The 20,756-nt window shown below is 47.7% G+C and overlaps 1 protein-coding gene and 2 non-coding genes across 3 annotated transcripts; all 3 read left to right on the top strand.

Annotated features, from left to right (window-relative positions):
- Positions 1-1,743: 1,743 nt before the first annotated feature.
- Hspa8 (heat shock protein family A (Hsp70) member 8) lies at positions 1,744-5,947 on the top strand. Its single transcript, XM_028866296.2, has 9 exons — positions 1,744-1,850; positions 2,466-2,675; positions 2,947-3,152; positions 3,269-3,421; positions 3,505-4,060; positions 4,285-4,487; positions 4,710-4,908; positions 5,005-5,237; positions 5,497-5,947. Exons 2-9 carry the CDS (start codon positions 2,471-2,473, stop codon positions 5,680-5,682), a joined length of 1,941 nt encoding a protein of 646 aa, XP_028722129.1. The 5' UTR covers positions 1,744-1,850; positions 2,466-2,470; the 3' UTR covers positions 5,683-5,947.
- Positions 4,132-4,217, top strand: LOC114691305. The gene has a single exon (XR_003734191.1). It is a non-coding gene; the product is annotated as a small nucleolar RNA SNORD14 (small nucleolar RNA).
- On the top strand, positions 4,539-4,624 carry LOC114691306. The gene has a single exon (XR_003734192.1). It is a non-coding gene; the product is annotated as a small nucleolar RNA SNORD14 (small nucleolar RNA).
- Positions 5,948-20,756: the final 14,809 nt, after the last annotated feature.

Raw genomic sequence — 20,756 nt, 5'->3', positions numbered from 1 at the left:
TCCTCCACCTCCGGAGTGCTGACTCTAAGTGTAAGCCACCACACCCCGTGACACTGAACCTTAGAAAATCGGCCAGGGGTGAGCCTAAGACAAAGGAGTTGTGATGTCTTTGTGCCTCTCGTTTCTGATATGGGGGTGAGCGATACATACTTTAGAAATGCCGTAAGAAATAAGCACGTGTGTTTACATTTACACGAAAAGCACCGTATTAAAACGACCTTCTTGGACAGTCACAAAAAGTACATACATCCCTCCAGGAACTCCATGCCAAGATTCAAATACGGGGGGGGGGGGGGGAGTTATTCCTTTATGACTTTGGTTCGGTAATTACTGGCTTTGATAAGGACAAAGAGTCTTCGGATAGCCTTCCTCACGTGGTCTGGAGACCTTCCAATTCAAACAGCCTAACTCCGAGTTGCTACAGTACTCTTCTTTAAAAAATAAACCGATGTGGTGCAGCTGATAAGCAGCCGCCCTGCCCATCGGAGAGGACACGTGGCCGGGCAGGCGAGCCGGGCTCGGTGGGAGCGGACCCTGGACGCCCTGCCTGCCTCCGCGCACTGCGGTTCCGGGGTCGGGCGCCCGCGCCGGCGGCCACTGTCACGTTTGCAGGGACGCTGCGCGCTCGCGCCCTTCGGTTTGGGGCAAGTCAAGTCGGGGGAGACATTACCTCATGTTACTGAAAATAAAAGGTCGAGACGGCTCCATCAAGGACACAGGGCTGCCGGAAACGAGGACTGCCAAGGCCCGGCTCACCCTCGGGAGGGGGGAAAACAAAAAAACACCCTTTTGCACATTTTTCCTTCCCCCACGGAGGGAGCGGTCTGGAGGGACCGGGAGGGGACAGAGGCCACGCGGCCCCAGTCCCGAGGTGGGGAGGGGCGCTCGGCTGCGGCCATCAGCCAGGACTGGACGCTTCCTCTCACTGAGGGGTACGACCGAGGGTCCTGGGGACCCCGGTCAGGCACGGCTGGGCCTCCGCCCTGGGGGCTGCAGGCCGGCACGTTCCATTCCTCCGGGGCCCGCGCGGCGGCCGGGCCACCTCCGAGGCGGCACGGCGACCCGGCCACGCCAGCGCGGCCGCCCCGTCCGTCTCAGGGCGGCGGACCGCGCCACGCCTGGCGGAAGCCGGTGGCCCGCGGGGCTGGCGGAGCGAGCGGGCCGGGCCGGAGGAGCGGGCGGGCGGGCGGGGGAGGGGCGCGACAACCTTCGCCGCCATTTTGTCCTCGGCCCACTTCCGTCTTCTCTTCCCGGACTCCCCCTCCCCTCGGGCTACTCTCCCCCCCCTCGGCCCAGGCTCCCGAGAGGCCCAGGTCGCGGAGAACACGGCCGTCATTGGTCCGTGGCGAGTCGACCCGCCTTCCTGCGTCCGCTTCCTTCCGCTCCCCGCCCGCGCCCGCGGACAAGGGCGCGCATGCGTACACTCGGCCGCGTCCCTCCCCCTCCCCCCACTCCCCCGCCAGCCCTGAGTGACAGAGGACTCCCGCGCGCGGGCTCCCTGCGCCCCGCCCTCCCCTTCCCCCCCACCCCCGGGGCCGTGCGGAGCGCGGGGGCGAGCATGAAAGTTCCAGAACGCTGCGGGCGTGCGTCATCGCCAGGTGGGGCGGGGCGGAGGCGGGCCCTGAGGGAAAGTCCTGGTTCCTCATTGGTGCGTTCCGACGCGACCCGTCTCCCATTGGCTGAGGGGCTCTGATGGGCAGCGGGACGGGGCGGGATCCTTCTGGAAGGTTCTAAGACAGGGTATAAGAGACAGTGAGGCGGGCGGAAACCGGTCTCATTGAACGCGGAGGCAGCTTTCGGGGGGAATTCGTGCGGTCTCGTCGCTAGCGCAGCACAGGCCTACACGCCAGGTGAGGCCTGGGACTCGGGTGGCTGGGGGGCCGCGGCCGGGCTGGGTTGCAGTGGGCGGCGAGGCGCTCGGGCGGCGGGCGCGGCGCGGCTTAAGGCCGCCGTCCCCGGAGACCGCGGCTGCAGCTGGAGAAGGGGAGGATGGGCTTAGGCAGGGCGGCGCCGCCATGGCCCGGAGGCTCCGCGCGGCGGCGGCGGGGGAGGGGTGCCGCGGCGGCCCCGGGCCGCATCCACGACTCCGGTCCGCGGATTGGAAGAGGGAGGCTTTCGACGGGCGCCCGGGAGCGAGCTGCTTGGAATAGTCGAGGAGGGCGAGCCCGGCGGCCGCAGTGCGCGGTCCTGACGGCGCGGGGAGGGGGGGCTGTGCGCTCGGGGCCGGGGCCACGTGCTCAGCCATTGTCGCAGACCTTCAGGACAGATGGCTGCTCCAGCCAGGGGCGGGCGCTGCCAGCGCTGGCACGGCCACCGGGACTGCAGCAGTGCCGTCCTGAGCCTTGTGCGCCGCCTCAGGTGATCGGTTAGGGCTGGCAGGAACCCACAGCCATTGCGGTCCGGACTCCGGGGAGGGGAGGAAGCCGCTTAGTAACCATTTTCTGCTTTATGCCGTTCTCTTGCAGCAACCATGTCTAAGGGACCTGCAGTCGGCATCGATCTTGGCACCACCTACTCCTGTGTGGGTGTCTTCCAGCATGGGAAGGTGGAGATAATTGCCAATGACCAGGGAAACCGAACCACACCAAGCTACGTTGCTTTCACTGACACAGAACGGCTAATTGGGGATGCCGCGAAGAATCAGGTTGCAATGAACCCCACCAACACAGTTTTTGGTAAGTAGCCAATTTTTTATGAGGGCTGGGAAGCTTTTTTTTCTAGGCTGCCGCAGCCTGAGAAATTAACGTTGCAACTGATAAAATGGGCAGTGGTAGTGTGTCGCAAGGTATTGAATATGGGCCATTGTGCCCCGGATGTCAGCTTTCCCCACCCCCCCTTCGGTGATAAGGGACCACTCCTTTTAGTGTGCTAAAGTACAACATACTTCTGGGCTCCCTTAATTTGTGATTTAGTGGTGTAGTAAAATGAAATACATTTATTTTACAGATGCCAAACGTTTGATCGGACGTAGGTTTGATGATGCTGTTGTTCAGTCTGATATGAAGCACTGGCCTTTCATGGTGGTGAATGATGCAGGCAGGCCCAAGGTCCAAGTAGAATACAAAGGAGAGACAAAAAGTTTCTACCCAGAGGAGGTGTCCTCTATGGTTCTGACGAAGATGAAGGAAATTGCAGAAGCCTATCTAGGGAAGGTGGGTTTTAGCAGGTGTCAATTTGGGGTGCCTCTTGATTCTGAAAAGAAGCATTCTGTTAAGTGCTGGAATTTGCTAAGCTAACAATTGTGCAAATTACTCATTGTATTTTCTAGACTGTCACCAATGCTGTGGTCACTGTGCCAGCCTACTTCAATGACTCTCAGCGACAGGCAACAAAAGATGCTGGAACTATTGCCGGCCTCAATGTGCTTCGAATTATCAATGAACCAACTGCTGCTGCTATTGCTTATGGGTTAGATAAGAAGGTATGTGTTAAAGCACAAATTTGGCTTAGGTTAATTTGCACACCAGAAGTATATGAGCTAAGAATATTTTTTTTCAATGACAGGTTGGAGCTGAAAGGAATGTGCTGATTTTTGACTTGGGAGGTGGTACTTTTGATGTGTCAATCCTCACTATTGAGGATGGAATTTTTGAAGTCAAATCAACAGCTGGAGACACCCACTTGGGTGGAGAAGACTTTGATAACCGAATGGTCAACCATTTCATTGCTGAGTTTAAGCGGAAGCACAAGAAAGACATCAGTGAGAACAAGAGAGCTGTCAGGCGTCTGCGTACTGCCTGTGAACGGGCTAAGCGTACCCTCTCCTCCAGCACCCAGGCCAGTATTGAGATTGATTCTCTCTATGAGGGAATCGACTTCTATACCTCCATTACCCGTGCTCGATTTGAAGAATTAAATGCTGACCTGTTCCGAGGCACTCTGGACCCTGTAGAAAAGGCCCTTCGAGATGCCAAACTAGACAAGTCACAGATCCATGACATTGTCCTGGTGGGTGGTTCTACCAGAATCCCCAAGATTCAGAAGCTTCTGCAAGACTTCTTCAATGGAAAAGAACTGAATAAGAGCATTAACCCCGATGAAGCTGTTGCTTATGGTGCAGGTAAATAAGGCCCTACATACTTGTCTTTACAGTCCAATAAGTCCCTCTTTAAAGAGGCCCTTAAGATAAATTCGCTGTGATGATGGATTCCAAAACCATTCGTAGTTTCCACCAGAAGTTTTGTGTTGGCTAGTTCCTTCCTTGGATGTCTGAGCGAATGAAATGTGTTGAAGTGATTGAACTTAGTAGGGGCTTGTTTCTAACCTTTATTTTCCCTTTTGTAGCTGTCCAGGCTGCCATTCTGTCTGGAGACAAGTCTGAGAATGTTCAGGATTTGCTGCTCTTGGATGTCACTCCTCTCTCCCTTGGTATTGAAACTGCTGGTGGAGTCATGACTGTCCTCATCAAGCGCAATACCACCATCCCTACCAAGCAGACACAGACTTTCACCACCTACTCGGACAACCAGCCTGGTGTGCTCATTCAGGTATGTTAATGGAGTTTTGCTTTGGTTTGTATAGAAAACCCAGGGAAGTCTTCGCTGTGATGATGGATTCCAAAACCATTCGTAGTTTCCACCAGAAATGCTGTGTTGGCTAGTTCCTTCCTTGGATGTCTGAGCGACTGATCTTCCCCTAATTGAGGGTTTTTTTGGATCTTGCATTCTAAATCCAATGTCTTAATTACTGTGTTTTTACTTTTCCTCAAGGTGTATGAAGGTGAAAGAGCCATGACCAAGGATAACAACCTGCTTGGAAAGTTTGAACTTACAGGCATACCTCCAGCACCCCGTGGTGTTCCTCAGATTGAAGTCACTTTTGACATTGATGCCAATGGCATCCTCAATGTTTCTGCTGTAGATAAGAGCACAGGCAAGGAGAACAAGATCACCATCACCAATGACAAGGGTAAGTGTGGCCATAGCAACTACCTTCCAATAGGATTCAGCCTAGTGGTCTATCTAACTTTAATTCTAAGACTGCTCATGATTTTGTCTTAACCAGGCCGCTTGAGCAAGGAGGATATTGAGCGCATGGTCCAGGAGGCTGAGAAATACAAAGCAGAAGATGAGAAGCAGAGAGACAAGGTTTCCTCCAAGAATTCATTGGAGTCCTATGCTTTCAACATGAAAGCAACAGTTGAAGATGAGAAACTTCAAGGCAAGATCAATGATGAGGACAAACAGAAGATTCTAGACAAGTGTAATGAAATCATCAGCTGGCTGGATAAGAATCAGGTAGGTGTTCTGTTGCCAATAAGAGGGAGTAGTATATGTAGAAAAAAGGATGCTGAGTAGGGGTCACTGTGATGAATGGTCCAAAACATTCGCGGTTTCCACCAGAATGCAAAGCAGTGTTGGCAGTTACCTTCCTTGGATGTCTGAGTGACTCTTAAGGCTAAGGAATGGGTTCCTGTAATGTAGGCTTTAGTTGGCAGCCCCTCAGAATGAACTGTTTGAAGACCTCTTTAGTAATTTGATACTTTTCTCTTCATAGACTGCAGAGAAGGAAGAGTTTGAACACCAGCAGAAAGAACTGGAGAAAGTCTGCAACCCCATCATTACCAAGCTGTACCAGAGTGCTGGTGGCATGCCAGGAGGAATGCCTGGGGGCTTCCCTGGTGGAGGAGCTCCTCCATCTGGTGGTGCTTCTTCAGGGCCCACCATTGAGGAGGTGGATTAAGTCAATCCAAGTAGAGGTGTAGCATTGTTCCACAGGGAAACAATTGAAGGACCCAAATTTAGCAAGTTTCATAGCAGTTTTAAATTTAAGCTGCTACAATAAATTACTGGGCATTCTCAATACTTGAACACGGAACATGTGCACAGGGAGAGGAAGTAAATAAAACATTGCACTTTATAAGCACTGTATCCTAAACGGAAAATGCAATGTCTAATAAAACAGGTGGAAAATGGAATGTCTAATAAAATTATTTAAATTGGCACCATACAGTTGTCCTGAGTGTGTAACTTAATGAACCAGAGGTGATTTTTGAAATGACTCAGCTAGGTCTCTAGCTGACTTGGAACTGATTGCTTCCTAAATGCTGGTTTGAGAAGCCTGTGCCACCACACCTGGCACTGTGAGGGTGGAAATAACACCTCAGTGGGTTTACTCATCAGTTTGGGCTTGGGATGGTGGACATTTACTGTGGGAGAATGAGATTGATCCATTACAAGCAGTAAATTCGGGTTTTAGTTTCAACCTGCAGCTTAACATAACTGGATTTGGTTCTTAAAAATGGCACCAATTTGACAAAGCTGAAGGAGCAAAAGAGTCTCAGCCCCATGAGGGTGTGGGGTTTTGTTTGGTGTAATCTCTTGGCAAAGACAAAATTGGGTTATTGGTAGGTAATGGTAATCTGAATCCCAGGAAATGGTAAATCTTTTTGGGGCTTCCACATCTGAAAAATAGCTGTGCGTAAGTGTTAGGCTGTCACCTAGTGGCGGACTAGCCTAATAGCTTTTGCTGTAGAGCTAATAGTTGGAGTTTCTCTTAGGGTAGTGCCACAAATGACATGAAAGGCAGATTTACTTCAGCTAAGAGTTTATAGGTGAGATTATAGGTGTGTAGTGCACACAGAGTTTATAGGCTGAGATTATAGGTGTGTAGTGCACATATTGCCACTTGGGTTGAACCAGGCAATTTCCAACATGATACGAAGGCACTGTATGAGCTGAGGAACATTTACAGTTTATGGTGCTGCATTTTTCAAAATATTACTTGGGCTCCTTAACTTTCTGACTCCCTGACCAGTACATAATGTACTGCCATATAATTGTTTTGAGGCCACAGTACATTTAGAGCACAGAATATAATTCTTTGCAGATTTTTTTTTTTTTTTTTCCTCGAGACAGGGTTTCTCTGTGTAGCTTTGTGCCTTTTGTGGAACTCACTTGCTAGCCCAGGCTGGCCTCAACTCATCCGCCTGGCTCTGCCTCCCGAGTGCTGGGATTAAAGGTGTGCCACCATTGCCTGGCGCAGATTTTTTTAAACTTCTGTATATATGGGCACACATGGAGGTCAGAAGACAGGACTGGAAGTCTGGGTCCTGAGAACTGAAGGCAGTAGGCTTATTAGCACACAACTCTGTCCTGCCCCATTACAGAGTGAAAATTAGTATTGTTTTTATGGAAAAAGTCACTAAGCAAAAAAACTAGATGTTCTCCAGGGACATCAGTATTCCACTGCCATTCATTTTTATTCCTAAGTCTAATTTACAGGGAAGGTAATTGCTGTTTCTGCAGTTTAGCATGTTAACTTTTCAAGGTGGTCTCAATTTTGCCTGTAAAGTACTGAGGTCTCTGGCATTGACTACCATGCCAGGCTTTAGTTAAAATTTAGCTGTGATGCATTTTTTTTTTTTTTTTTTTTTTTTTGCTATTAAAGTGTTCCTCAAGTAACTTAGACTTTTAATTTACAAAGGGAAATATTTTTGTTGTGAGCCATAGCAATAAAATTCTCAACAGTTCAAATGAATACTGAGTTCAAGACTCTAAGTGTACAAGAAAGTAGTGTCTTAGTCCTGATGGAATGGAGCAGTGGGTGGGGCTGTAACGAGACCTGGTTCACCTGATCCTGTGTAATGATTTTAAGACATCTTTGTCCAGCAGATGGCACTAACTATAAAGCAACTGCTAGGGAATATTTTTCTCTTGATTTTTCAAGGCAGGATTTCTCTGCAGAGCCCTGTTTGTCCTGGAACTCTGTAGACCATGTTGCCCCTAAGCTCAGGTCTGCCTACCTCTGCCTCTTGAGTGTTGGGATTAAAGGCCACCATGCTCAGCTGGAACAGGTTTGTTGGGAGTGCTTTTTGCTTGTTTTCACACGTTGCCTTATTGGCAGCATGACGAAGCACAGGTTAATGATAGACCAAGCCAGCCCCAAATGTCCACATTCATGTCCAAGCACGTGAGCAAGTGCCCCTCCCTGCTGGGGATGGAGTGGGGCATGGCTTGAGGTAGAGAGGTAGTTTAGTGTGTGAATGGGGGTAGAGGAGAGGGGCGAGCAGGGGAGCAAAGGCCCAGTGGCTAAGCGTATGTTCCTGTCCTAACTTACCCTTTGACCTTAAACTCACTTCTGAGCTGACCTTTGCAAAGACAATGCGGCTCAGGTGGTAATGCTTGCCCAGCAGGATTCAGTCCTGGCGACACAGAAAACTCGGTGTGACCCATGACTGTAGTGTAGCACTTCAGCCTCATCTGCAGTTGTATGGTGAGTTCAAGGTATAGCCTTGGCTATAACTCATGTCTTTAAGAAAAGACAACAGTTTTAACAGTTCATATACCATCTTTTATTATTTTTTTGGTCAGTATTTTGTGTATATTTACATATTTACAGAATGATGTAAAACAATTTAGTCAACAAAACTCGATACCGTTACCACTATTTCTTAGTCCCAAACCCCCTTAGCCATGCATCCATTTTGAACATTTTGCAGACACAGAAGCATATAATACATGGTCTTTTGTGACTCCTTTATCATTTCCACCAAGTGGCTGTAGGGGAAAGAACAGAGAGAGATCAAATGGGAGAGAACTGTTACAATATTGGGATGAAGGAGAAGGAATAGGGACAGTTTTTTCCTTCTCACAAGTATCTAAGAGGGGGGGGGCGGGCGGGCGGGGGGGGGGGGGCTGCCTCATGCCTGTACGCCAGCACTTAGGAGGTGGGCAGGAGGAATGCAAGTTCGAGGCCGTGGTGGTATACCATGTGGTTTGATGTATATTTGCAGTGGGGCTCAATTCAAACCAAATAGGTAGGGTAGGAAATAATAGATAGACCTGAAAAGAAGGCCAGCTACAAGCAAGAAACCAACTGAACCTCGGGAAGTTCAACAGAAGCTTTTTTGTTGGTTTAGTATTTCTCCTGTTTCTGTCCAGAGACCTGCTGTGCCCTCTAAAGGTGTGCGATGCTGAGCAAATTACTTTTCTGAAACTACCTGAGAAGTGGAGGTTACAATACTCGACCTTAGGATCATCAGGAGAATGAAGTGAGCTGGTATGTGTAAAACATTTATCCCTGGAGCTGACTTGGGAGAGAGCTCAGTAAATGGGGCTATCATTAGCCATGAGTAAACACTATTTCCTAAGGGGGCCATAAAAGCACCAAACACACATAGACAGCTTAAAACAGCAGATTTATTGTCTCCAGTCTAGAGACTGGTAGTCTGAAGTCAACATCTGGGCAGGAGTCATAGTTGCCTGGGAGGGGAATCTCCTGACTACCGTCACCTGCCTGCCATATTGTGCTTGTCAATGTGTAAAGAAGCACGACCCTAAACATTTGCTGTCCGGGCAACTCTGTAAGGACCCTACTTTCAAATTTGAGGTTCTGGGATTAGGATTCAGTGACAGGTCAGCCCACGACCATCACATTCCTGGTTGTCACGGGGAAAGAATCTTCTCCCCAGTTCTTGAGTAAAAATTGAAAATGAAGCCAAGGACAAAATCCAAGTACCTGTTCTTTACTGAGACCAAATGAAAGCAAGGCCTTTCGATTGTAGTCTTTCTCGGGCGCTGCCCCCACAGCAGGCCATCGGCTCTTTTTTTCTCTTCCTCCTTCATCATCCCTCCATTGTCCCTCCGGATTCCCAAACAATGCCTAATTCTATTATTTCCAGTGATTTCCCCGTGGATGGCAGTTTATTTCTGTCATCAAGTCTCTGATGAAATCTATAGCCATGAAATGTTTAGTCCAATCCCAACAAATCGTGTATAGTGTTAACATGTCACAAGCTGCCCGCGGCCTGCATTATGTGGTAATTTGGAAGCGAGAGGAGTGATAATATAAGGCCAGGCTTCCTTTGTGAGCTCGCATTAATGCTGTAGCTGGGGATGTCAATTGACAGCCCATCGATTTGGGCTAATAGTGCACGGAGGGGGCAGAATTGGGCCAAGGCAGGGAATAAAGGTTATTGACATCCAGTCACCAGGATCCCGGCAGCTTTTAATCTATTATTACCCTCTTTTAATGTAACTTTCCTGTCAACTGCATTTCCTTCTACCAGCTCCACCTGCTGAGCTGAACTGTGAAGCCAGTGGGGTGCCACCCCCAGAGTGGCTCAAAGTTCCCCAGTATTGATTCTCTGATGCTCTGGGGTGTGAATTATAATTATTTCATTAAGCCCTTTAATGGGTATCAACCATGAACCTTCCCCAGCCCAGGCTGAGGAGGCCAGGGCGAGGTCCACATCATTAATCTATGTTCATCTCGTTGCCACCAACTGTCCAACTCTCGACCCTTATTTATTTATTTTTTTCCTCCTATTATCGCGTCTGAGGTTTTAGCTGGAAGCAGGTCGATCTACTCCCAGAGAGGAACTGGGAAGAGGAACTGGGGAGACTTGAGGGGAGGCCACAGCTGAGCAGACTGAAGAGCTGGCTAGTCACACTAAGGTAGCTTAGCCTACCTCAGACCAGCTCTGCACAGCTCTAGTTGGCTTGTGCAGGGAGGTAACAGGAGATCTCGGGGCCAAACAAGAGGGCTGGTAGCCCCGTGTGTGTGTGTGTGTGTGTGTGTGTGTGTGTGTGTGTGTGTGTGTGTGTGTGTGTGTGTGTGTGTGTATGTGTCCTGTGTGGTGACTTAGGAATACTCCATGCCCTTGTTTAAGTCATTCATCCCTTGCTTGCTAGGGGTCTGTAGGTTCAAAGCAATGCCTTGTGCCCGCAAGCAGCGTAGACTCCAGGAAGGGGGAGAGGGATAGAGATGAGGACAAATAGTAGACACTGGTAAGTGTTAGTGAGTCATGGAGTCCAATAGGAAGAACACTAGACCCACACTTGGATGAAGGAGGCCAGTGTCTAAGCCAACCCTAAGGAATGAGTAGGAAAAGCCGGAAGAAAGAAGGGCATCTTAGTGGGAAGTGAAGATGTGCAGGCTCGTGAGATTTGGGGACCTTGAGTGACCTTGGCTTTTCTGCCCACCCCACCCCGTTTTCAGCAGTACTGGGTTGAACCTAGGGCAAATGTCCAACACTGAGCCCCACCCAGTCCTCCACCCAACTTCATCTTCTAACTCACCTCTCTCTGCTGATGAGTGTTATCACAAGTCTTGGGAAAAAAATCCTTGGTGGCGTTTCTAGTCTTTCTTTAGATACTTTTTCATTGTTACCATACTTTCTCTTAGGTGAATTTCATTCCAGAACCCTACCCTTCTTTGTTTTTTTTTTTTTTTTTGGTACTATTTTTTTGTTTGTTTGTTTTGTTCTGTTTTTACCGAGACAGGGTTTCTTTGTGTAACAGTCCTGGCTGTCCTGGAACTCACTCTGTAGCCCAGGCTGGCCTTGAACTCACAGAGATCTGCCTGCCTCTGCCTCCCAAGTGCTAGGATAGAAGGCATGTGCCACCATTGCCTAGCTTGAGTACTATTTTTAAAACACATCTATAACCTCTTTTTTACCTTTCTTTAGTAAAGGTACAATCTAATTGTCTCCCTTGGAATATGGACTGGTTTTGGGGACTGCCTTACCACAGACAGAATGTTGACATTCTGGGAACCTTCCAAATCTAGATTATCAAAGCCCTGCGGCTCCCACCTGCTTCTCTGGATATATTCACTATAGGAGTCTTCAACTGCCCTGCAGGAAGTCTGCTTTTCATGAACCCTCATTTGGACAGACCACCCCGACAGAGAGGTACAGAAGTAGCCTCTGGGCACTAGTCAGAGGCTGGAGGAGTGGTAAGTAAACAGGACTCTGCCCCAGCCACCCCGTCTCTCATGAGAGGCTCCACAGATGAGCATAGCCCCCCCTAGGCCCAGAAGCAAAGTAAATGTCACTGGAGATCCAGGTCCTCAGCACTGTTTGAGGGTAGTCTTGCTGCTGGTTGTCATACAGTAACTGAACTGGGACTGTTAGTTTGGTTAACTAAATTTGGTTCTTCACATTGTTTGTGGTTAAGCTGGATCACCAAGCTGTTTATAGAAAGCCTTAAAGTTAATATGAGCCTCCCTTCCCTAATTGCTTTTCAAGTTTAAAAAAAAAATGATTTCAATCTGCTTTTTCATATAAATATTAAAAATTAACTTTTAAAGTCATTGTTTCTTTTTTAAATTTATTTTTATTTTATGTGCATTGGTGTTTAACCTGTTGTATGTCTGTGTGAGGGCGTCAGATCCCCTGGAACTGGAGTTACAGACACTTGTGAGCAGCCACGTGGGTGTGGGGAATTGAACCTGGGTCCTCTGGAAGAGCAGCCAGTGCTCTTAACCTCTGAGCCGTCTCTCCAGCCCCCATTTGCTGCGGGCCGCAGAAATATATCATAAGAAATCAGCTGGTTATGGCAAAGTCACTACCTGGAGGAATCAGGGAATTCCTCCAGAGGAAGCCAAATCCCAAGGAGTTTTTGGTGTTACTTGGCTTGTTATATATCAGCTGTATTCTGTTATGAAAATCATGTGTGCCTTCATAGTTTTCCCAATTGATTTTTCCCTAAGAAGGGCTAACAATGTGGACTGATCACTCTCTAGACATATACATTCCAGGCATTTGGAGAATAGCCTCAGGAAAGGCTTTCTCTGGAATCAGATATCTCCCCTAGCCACCTTCAAGGACTAAAGGAGACACCGCCCAGGTGGTCGCCCAATTTCCGAGGACTAACAGTGATAACAACCCACAGGTGAGTCTCCTGACTTAAGGTAAATTCCACAAGGAGACACCGCCCAGGTGGTCGCCCAATTTCCAAGGACTAACAGTGATAACCCACAGGTGAGTCTCCTGACTTAAGGTAAATTCCACAAGGAGACACCACCCAGGTGGTCGCCCAATTTCCAAGGACTAACAGTGATAACAGCCCACATACAAGTCTCCTGACTTAAGGTAAATTCCACAAGGGGACACCACCTAGGTTAGGTGGACATTAAGTAATAGCTTTATACAATTTAGCTTGGACCCTCCCTTTATATACCGGGACTTCTAGGGCACAAAGGAGAGAAGAGAAAAGAGAGTGGAAGAACTAGATGGGTAAGAACTTGAGAGGAACAAACTGAGATGGGGAAGAACTAGATTGAAGGGATAGAAGAGAGTACTAGAGGAACGAGATGGAAGATGAGGAAGAGCCAGATGGGGAAGTAGTAGCTGGTAGCTGGGTAAGAACAAGCTGAAAAGAACCTAGATGAGGCCGGGCGGTGGTGGCGCACGCCTTTAATCCCAGCACTCGGGAGGCAGAGGCAGGCGGATCTCTGTGAGTTCGAGGCCAGCCTGGTCTACCAAGTGAGTTCCAGGAAAGGCGCAAAGCTACACAAAGAAACCCTGTCTCGAAAAACCAAAAAAAAGAACCTAGATGTGGCAGAATTAAGGTGAGAGAATTAAGATAGAATTTAGAGGGAGCAATAGGTAAGTATAGAGAGAATTCAGGCAAGAAAGGAGCTAGACATGAGAGCAGAATAGAAGCTGTGCAGAGAGAACTATCACAGAATACTAAAGTGTATGGACTTTTCTTTTCATCAAAGATTAATTATCAGCTGGTTGTAGATTCTTCCCGGACCCTGGGAGGGGACTATCGAGGGGCTGGACCCCCATAGTCTCTGATATCCATTATGTTTCTTTCAAAGTTTGTTTATTTTGATTTAATGTGTATTGGTGTTTGGCCTGCACGTGTCTGTGCACCATGTACATGCTCTACCAATGGAGACCAGAAGAGGGTGTCAGCTCCCCGGGAACTGGAGTTACAGGTGGCTATTAGCCCCATGTGGGTGCTGAGAATTGAATTCAGATCCTCTTTTTTTTTTTTTGGTTTTTCGAGACAGGGTTTCTCTGTGTAACTTTGCGCCTTTCCTGGAACTCACTTGGTAGCCCAGGCTGGCCTTGAACTCACAGAGATCCGCCTGGCTCTGCCTCCCGAGTGCTGGGATTAAAGGCGTGCGCCACCACCGCCCGGCTGAATTCAGACCCTCTTAAAGAGTACCAAGAGCTGATGAACACTGAGCTATCTCATCGGCCCCTCATTCTGTTTCTTTATTGGTGTATAGTTTATTTTTGTTGTTGTTTCACAGAGGGCCTCATGAAACCCAGGATGGCCTCGAATTCACTATTTAATTAAAGCTGGCCTGGAATCCTGATTCCCCTGACTCCACCTCTCAAGTGCTGAGAGTACAGGTCTGTGCTGCCATGTCCAGTAGTCAGCTCAATTTCTGGTGAAATGGCAAGCTGACTTATGATGGGGATGTTATTGACTCTGTAGCTCAAACTGAGTAAAACTGACAGTTTAATAACGATGGTCTGAAGAATATGGTACAGCTCTCCATTACTTAGGGCTTCAATAATCTGCCAATAGGTAGTTTAAAATGAAGAACTCTTGTGTTTCATTTCTTAAATTTAGTCCTAATTATATTGATAGTTTTGTTTTTGATAAATAACTCAAACGTTGAGTTTGAACTAGTATCCCCCATCTCAGCCTCCTGAGAGCTAGGATTACAGGTGTGAGCCACCACATCTGGCTGATTATATTGGTGCTATTGTAAATGGAATGGTTTTCAAATTTCATTTTCTAGTTATTTATTCCTTTTATACAGGAATAGCATCAAAGTTAAATATTGACTATATATTGTATGAACTTGCTAAATTCAATTTTCAATCATAATAATTGCTTAAGGGACTTTTTTATCTGCTATATACTGTGACCTTCAGGTTTTCCGTGAGTGCTGCTGCATGGACGGAGAATTGGTATGTCCTCCATTAAAAGTAAATTGGTTGTGCATGGCAACCCACCCAAGACAAAACTGCAGCACAGGAAACATCAAGGAAAGGGACACTAATTCGAGTAAATGTAAGAGGTCACCATTAAAGGAAATTCCTGGGGCTGGAGAGATGGCTCCGTAGTTAAGAGCACTGGCTGCTTTCCCAGAGGACCCGGGTTCAATTCCCGGTACCTACATGGTGGCTCACAACCATCTATGACTCTAGCTTCAGGAGGATCTGACACTCTCTTCTGGCCTCCGAGTGGCACCAACCATGCGTGTGGTGCACAGGCAAAATACCAATGCACATAAATATAGGTAAATATATTTAAAGACAAATTTGAAGTATGTTAAAAAAACAAGTAAGTATATTTAAAGAAAATTCCTGAAATGGGAGATATTGGGAAATAAATCTTACAGGTGAAACTAGTTTTTGTCAAATGTCTGGAAGAGTTAGAAGTCATGTGAGTTTGTTCAGGTTTCGTTCCTTTGAGACCGGGTTTCACATAGCCTAGGCTGGCCTTGGGCTATGTAGTTAGTGGAAGATGACCTTGAACTCCTGATCCTCCTGCTCCTACTTCCTAACCTCCCAAGTGTTGGGATTACAAGCACAGGCAACAACCCAACCCAGCTTCAGAAATCTCCTGAGCTGAGGCTTTTTCTTTGACGTGAAGGACTTTTGCATGTTGCAAGATGCCAAACATCCCTCTCTCCTACTTAGTCCAGGGGTGTCCTCCAATCATAGCAGCTTCCATAAATGTCCTCTAGGGTAGGACCACATTTGCACCCTCATTCTGGAGTTAGCACTGGGCTTCTTCATTATAAAGTGAAGATGGAGGGGGATGGACATAATGAGGTCACAAGCTGGGGAAAAGGCTAGATGACCGTGTGGTAGTTACCACAGTTTCAAGCACATGGGACCCAGAACTATCGAATAGGTTTCAAACATTGTTGTTGTTATTGTTGTTGTTGTTATGAGCAGTAACAAGCCTCTGACTTCAATGCCATTAAGAACTCATATATTCTGTTATATAGACTCAGGACAAAATGACTTACCCAGAGAAAGGTCACGAAGGAAGTGACATGGTAGGGACTTGAACTTAGGCAGGCTGATCCCAATGCTTGTTTAGTAAACTGGTAAACTGGTACTATCCTGACCACTAGGATACATACCTGATACAAAGAGTATCAGGCAAAACTCTCTCTCTGCACTACGTCAAGACCTGTCCCCTCCCCAAAGCTCCCCACTACTACCAAGGATCTCCACCAGCTGCCCACTCTTCAGAATGTTAATAATACAAGAGAGAGAGAGAGAGAGAGAGAGAGAGAGAGAGAGAGAGAGAGAGAGAGAGAGAGAGAGAGAGAGAGAGAGATAGAGATAGAGAGAGAGAGGACATCCGGGGCAAAGTGAGAGACAGCGGGGTAGGGCTGTTGTGTAACAGTTTCCTCTGAGATTGAAACGTTGGGTCCAGCAGGGAAGCTCCTTGATCAGGAAGATAAACAACTCCAAACAGCTTAGGAAGTCCCTGAAACTGACCAGATTCACTAGATCCTCTCCTTGCCAGAGAAAGCAGTAAAAGTGAGCGTTTCCTAAGGACAAATGAAGCTGAGCAGCAAAGAAGACCGTGAAACCAGACCAGCTACTTAAAAGAAGCCAAAACCAGCTGAGCTGCCTAGAAGAGCTTTAGACCATCGGAGTCACTTGAAAAGGACATTCTCCAAACTCTTGAGCTGCCTGCAGGCTGTGCACTGTGCTCCAGGTTCCCGGTTTTTGTGAGCTGTCACTCATGCTGGGGTGGGCCTTGGTGATACATCCGTCTTTGAGTCATTTCTGCTCCTGTACATGACCCCTCACCCACCTTCCTGTAAGTAACTCCAATAAAATCCACTGGTTCACCAAGTTTGGGCTTTGGTGGTAGCCATAGTTTGATCTGTCATGGGTTCCTTATCTGGGGTCAGTAGATGTGTGTGTGTGTGTGTGTGTGTGTGTGTGTGTGTGTGTGTGTGTGTGTGTGTTGTGTTGCCCCAGGAGAAGCTTTGTCACACAAGGACACAGACCCATTCAATACTGTTTGGACACAAAATGTCCCCAAAGGCCCCGTGCTAAAGGCTTAGTTCCCAGCGTGGCATTACTGTCAGGGGACAGGAACTTTAAGTTTTGTGACCACTGTGTGCATGCCCTTGAAGGGGACGGTGAGGCCCTACCCATTCCCCTTTCTCTCTTTACGCCTGGCCACAAGGTCAGTGGTTTTACCACGTGCTGCCACACGACATGCTGCTTCTTCAAAAGCAACGGAACCAACTAATCATGCACAAGAACCTCCAATTCTGAGCCCAAATCAATCTTTTCTGGGTTCAGTTGGAATGTTTGCGCACTGTTTTAGGGTTTCTGTTGCTGGAATACAAACACCATGACCAACACCAACTTGAGAAGAAAAGGGTTTATTTCAGTTACACCTCCATATCACAGTCCATCACCGAAAGAAGGCAGGGTAGGAATCTGGAAGCAGGAACTTAAGCAGAGGCCCCAAAGAATCACTGCTTACTGGCTTGCTCATCCTGCTTCCTTGGACCCTGGACCACCAGACTAACATGGCCCCACCTACAGGAGCTGGCCCTTCCTTTCACATTAATCATGAATCAAGAAAATGCACCATAGGCTTGCCCCCAGGCCAATCCCCTGGGGACATTGTCTCAATTCAGGATCCCTTTTCCAAATGCCTACAGCTTTTATCAAGTACACACAAATTAGCCACCAACCCCCCTCCCCCCCCCCACAAAGCCTTGGGTTCAGTCTCCAGCACTGTGGAAGTTGGGCATGGAAGTGTACATTCGTAATCCCAGAATTTGGGGAGTCGAGGCAGGAGGATCAGACATGAGATTTTGTCTCAAAAAATAAATAAAATCAACATTTCTCCTCATCCCTGATGGAGACATAACGCAAGGCTTCATGTTTGCTGAGCAAACCCGAATTATACTCCCAAGTCCAACCTTTTCCTCTTTCCCTCCTCCTCTTTCTTCCTTCCTCCTTTCCTGCTCTCTCCCCCTGAAACTCTGCCCCCTCGTCTTTTTAAAAAAATTTATTTATTATATATACAGTGTTCTGCCTCCATGCCTGAAGAGGGCACCAGATCCCATTATAGATGCTCGTGAGCCACCATGTGGTTGTCCGGAACTGAACTCAGGACCTCTGGAAGAGCAGCCAGTGCTCTTAGCCTCTAGCACCTTTCAATAGAAGGTTATTTAGCTTCTAGTTCTAAAAGTTAAAAAACACAGCAAACACATTTGCTTGGCATCTCTTCTGGGTCAAGATGACCCAAAATCCTCCTGTGTTCCCCTCTCAACCAGGTCCCTGGAGTATGGGAATCAGAAACTGTCAGCACAGGAATGCCTATCTCGTTATCATAGCAAAGAAACTGAGGCTTGGAATGGGTGAGGTGCTTGGTTCAAGTTCACGTAGCTGAATTGACCAGCTTTGAAAGAAAGCTGTTTGGGGTTCAATACAAAGACTACAGTTTGCAGCAACTGGAACATTCACAGTCAGCCTGACCAAGCACCTGGCATCACAAAAAACATCATGGTATTGTGCTGCCTCCAGGACGCAGGAATAAGTCCCATAAGACTCCTTGTCCTAGGAGCCTGCGGCAGGGAAATCAATAAAAGGTTTTGAAAGGCTGGAAAAAGGAGAGGGAGCGTGGGGAGGCTGGATAGCTATTTTCAAACAGGTGAAGAGTGTGACTATATTCACTCCAGCTGCAGTTAGAATTGACATCCATGGGGGCGGGCCGGGGAGTGGACGGCATAAGGCTGCTCTGGGCTCTAAGTTACCTCTCTCTCTCTCTCTCTCTCTCTCCCTCTCTCTCTCTCTCTGTGTGTGTGTGTGTGTGTGTGTGTGTGTGTGTCTCCTTTTTTGTTTTGAGACAGGGTTTCTCTGTGTAGCCCTGGCTGTCCTGGAACTTGATTTGTCGACCAGACTGGTCTCACAGGATCCGCCTACCTCTACCTTCCAAGTGCAGGGATTAAAGGTTAACAAGCCCCTATTTACCGTCTCTCACCTGGAGTCGTGTGTAAATGTGCACGTGTGTGAGCACGCAGAGGCCAGGGAACAACCTTAAGTGTTGTGCCCCAGGCACTGTCTGCCTTTTTCTGAGACATGGTCTCTCATTGGCCCGGATCTTGTCAGTAGGCTAGGGTGGCTGGCCAGTGAACCTCAGGGATCTGCCTTTTTCTACCTCCCCAGCGTGCTGGGGTTACAAGTGCATGCCACCACACCTGGCTTTCTTCACATCGACTTTATGGATTGAAATTAGATCTTTATGCTTGCAAGGCAGGCACCAACTGAGTTATCGCCTCAGCCCTGGTCTTGAACTCTTGATCCTCTTAAACCAGCCTCCCAGGGGTGCGGGCTGCAGGTGTGAGCTAGCATAACCAGCCTCCATCTTAATAATGTTCAAGTGCCTGTCGTTCCGGTTAAATACTTCACGCCCTTCCGCAGCTCGTCTCTGGATTGTTTCTCGTTGGCGAAGCTGAAATGCTGCCCTTAAACAAACACACTTCCCTTTTCCTTCCCAGTCGTGGGCAATTACTAGTCCCCTGCCATTTCTGAGTTTTCCTACTCTAGATAGCTCACATATTATATAAAGTATACCTTTTGTTTTTTGAGACAGGGTTTCTCTGTGTACTCTTGGTGGCTGTCCTGGAACTCGCTCGGTAGCTCAGGCTAGCCTCGAACTCACAGAGATCCACCTGCCTCTGCCTCCCAAGTGCTGGGATTAAAGGCGTGTGCCACCTCTGCCTGGCATAAAGTATACTTTTATAACAAACTAACTTCAGATTTTTTCTGTGGTACTAGAGTAAGCAGGTACCACTGAACTACGGCTCCCAGCCTTATTTATTTATTTATTTATTTATTTATTTATTTATTTATTTATTTATTTATTTGGGTGTGTATGTATATTATGTGTGTAAGAGTGTTATGATGCACTCGTGGAGGTTGAAGGATAACTGTATGGTGGGGCTGGTTCTCTTTCCATGTTTACGTGGGGTTCCAGGGATCAAACTCAGGGCATCACGTTTGTGCATCAGTGGCTCTAACCATTGAACCATCTTGCTGTCTTACATTTTATTTTGAGACAGGTTCTCACTAAGGTCCTCAGGCTGGCCTTGAGCTGTCATCCTCATGCCTCAGCCTCCTGAGTAGCTGGGATTACAGGCCTGCATCACTGGGTCCAGTTTAATTTTACATTCTTAATCTTATTTGAATACAGTAATAATTTTAAATGTTGGAAGGAAGGACAGAGCCTCAAGGGAGAAGCCTGGGCCATTTATTTTCATTTTAGGTTCCCAAAATACTAAAAAATGCCAAATCAAGATTACAAAATTGTGACTTTAAAAACATTTACACTTCCTGGGCAGTGGTGGTGAATGTCTTTAATCCCAGCACTTGGGAGGTAGTGGCAGGCAGATCTCTGTGAGTTCGAGGCCAGCCTGGTCTTCAAAGTGAGTTCCAGAACAGCCAGGTCCATTACACAGAGAAACCTTGTCTCAAAAAATCAACAAAAAAAACCAAAACAACAACAAAAATTTACATTTAGTGAATGTATGCTTTTTAAAGTGCAAGCTGGAGCCAGGTGGTGGTGGTGGTGGTGGTGGTGGTGGTGGTGGTGGTGGTGGTGGTGGTGGTGGTGCATGCCTTTAATCCCAGCACCTGGGAAGCAGAGTCAGGGGGATCTCAGTTTGAGATCTTTGTAGGCTAGCCTGGTCTACAAAGAGTTCCAGGACAGCCAGGAATGTTACACAGAGAAACCCTGTCTCGACAAACAAAACAAAACAAACAAAAGAAATTGCAAGCTGGGTGTGGTGGGTCATACCTGGGATCCTAGCATTCAGGAAGCAGATGCAAGAAGATGGCTGAGTTTGTGGGCAGCCGGGTCTACACAGTGAATTCCAGGCCATTGTAGACTATAGCGTCAGACCCTGGCTCAAACAAACAGGCCATACAAAATTTAAATTTAGTTTTTTGTTTTGTTGTTGTTTTTTAAACTACAAGCCTAAATAACAACTGTACTAATTGCCACTGA

The sequence above is a fragment of the Peromyscus leucopus genome, chromosome 7, assembly GCF_004664715.2.
Source record: "Peromyscus leucopus breed LL Stock chromosome 7, UCI_PerLeu_2.1, whole genome shotgun sequence".
Classification (NCBI taxonomy): domain Eukaryota; kingdom Metazoa; phylum Chordata; class Mammalia; order Rodentia; family Cricetidae; genus Peromyscus; species Peromyscus leucopus.
This window is presented reverse-complemented; position numbering and strand designations above follow the sequence as displayed.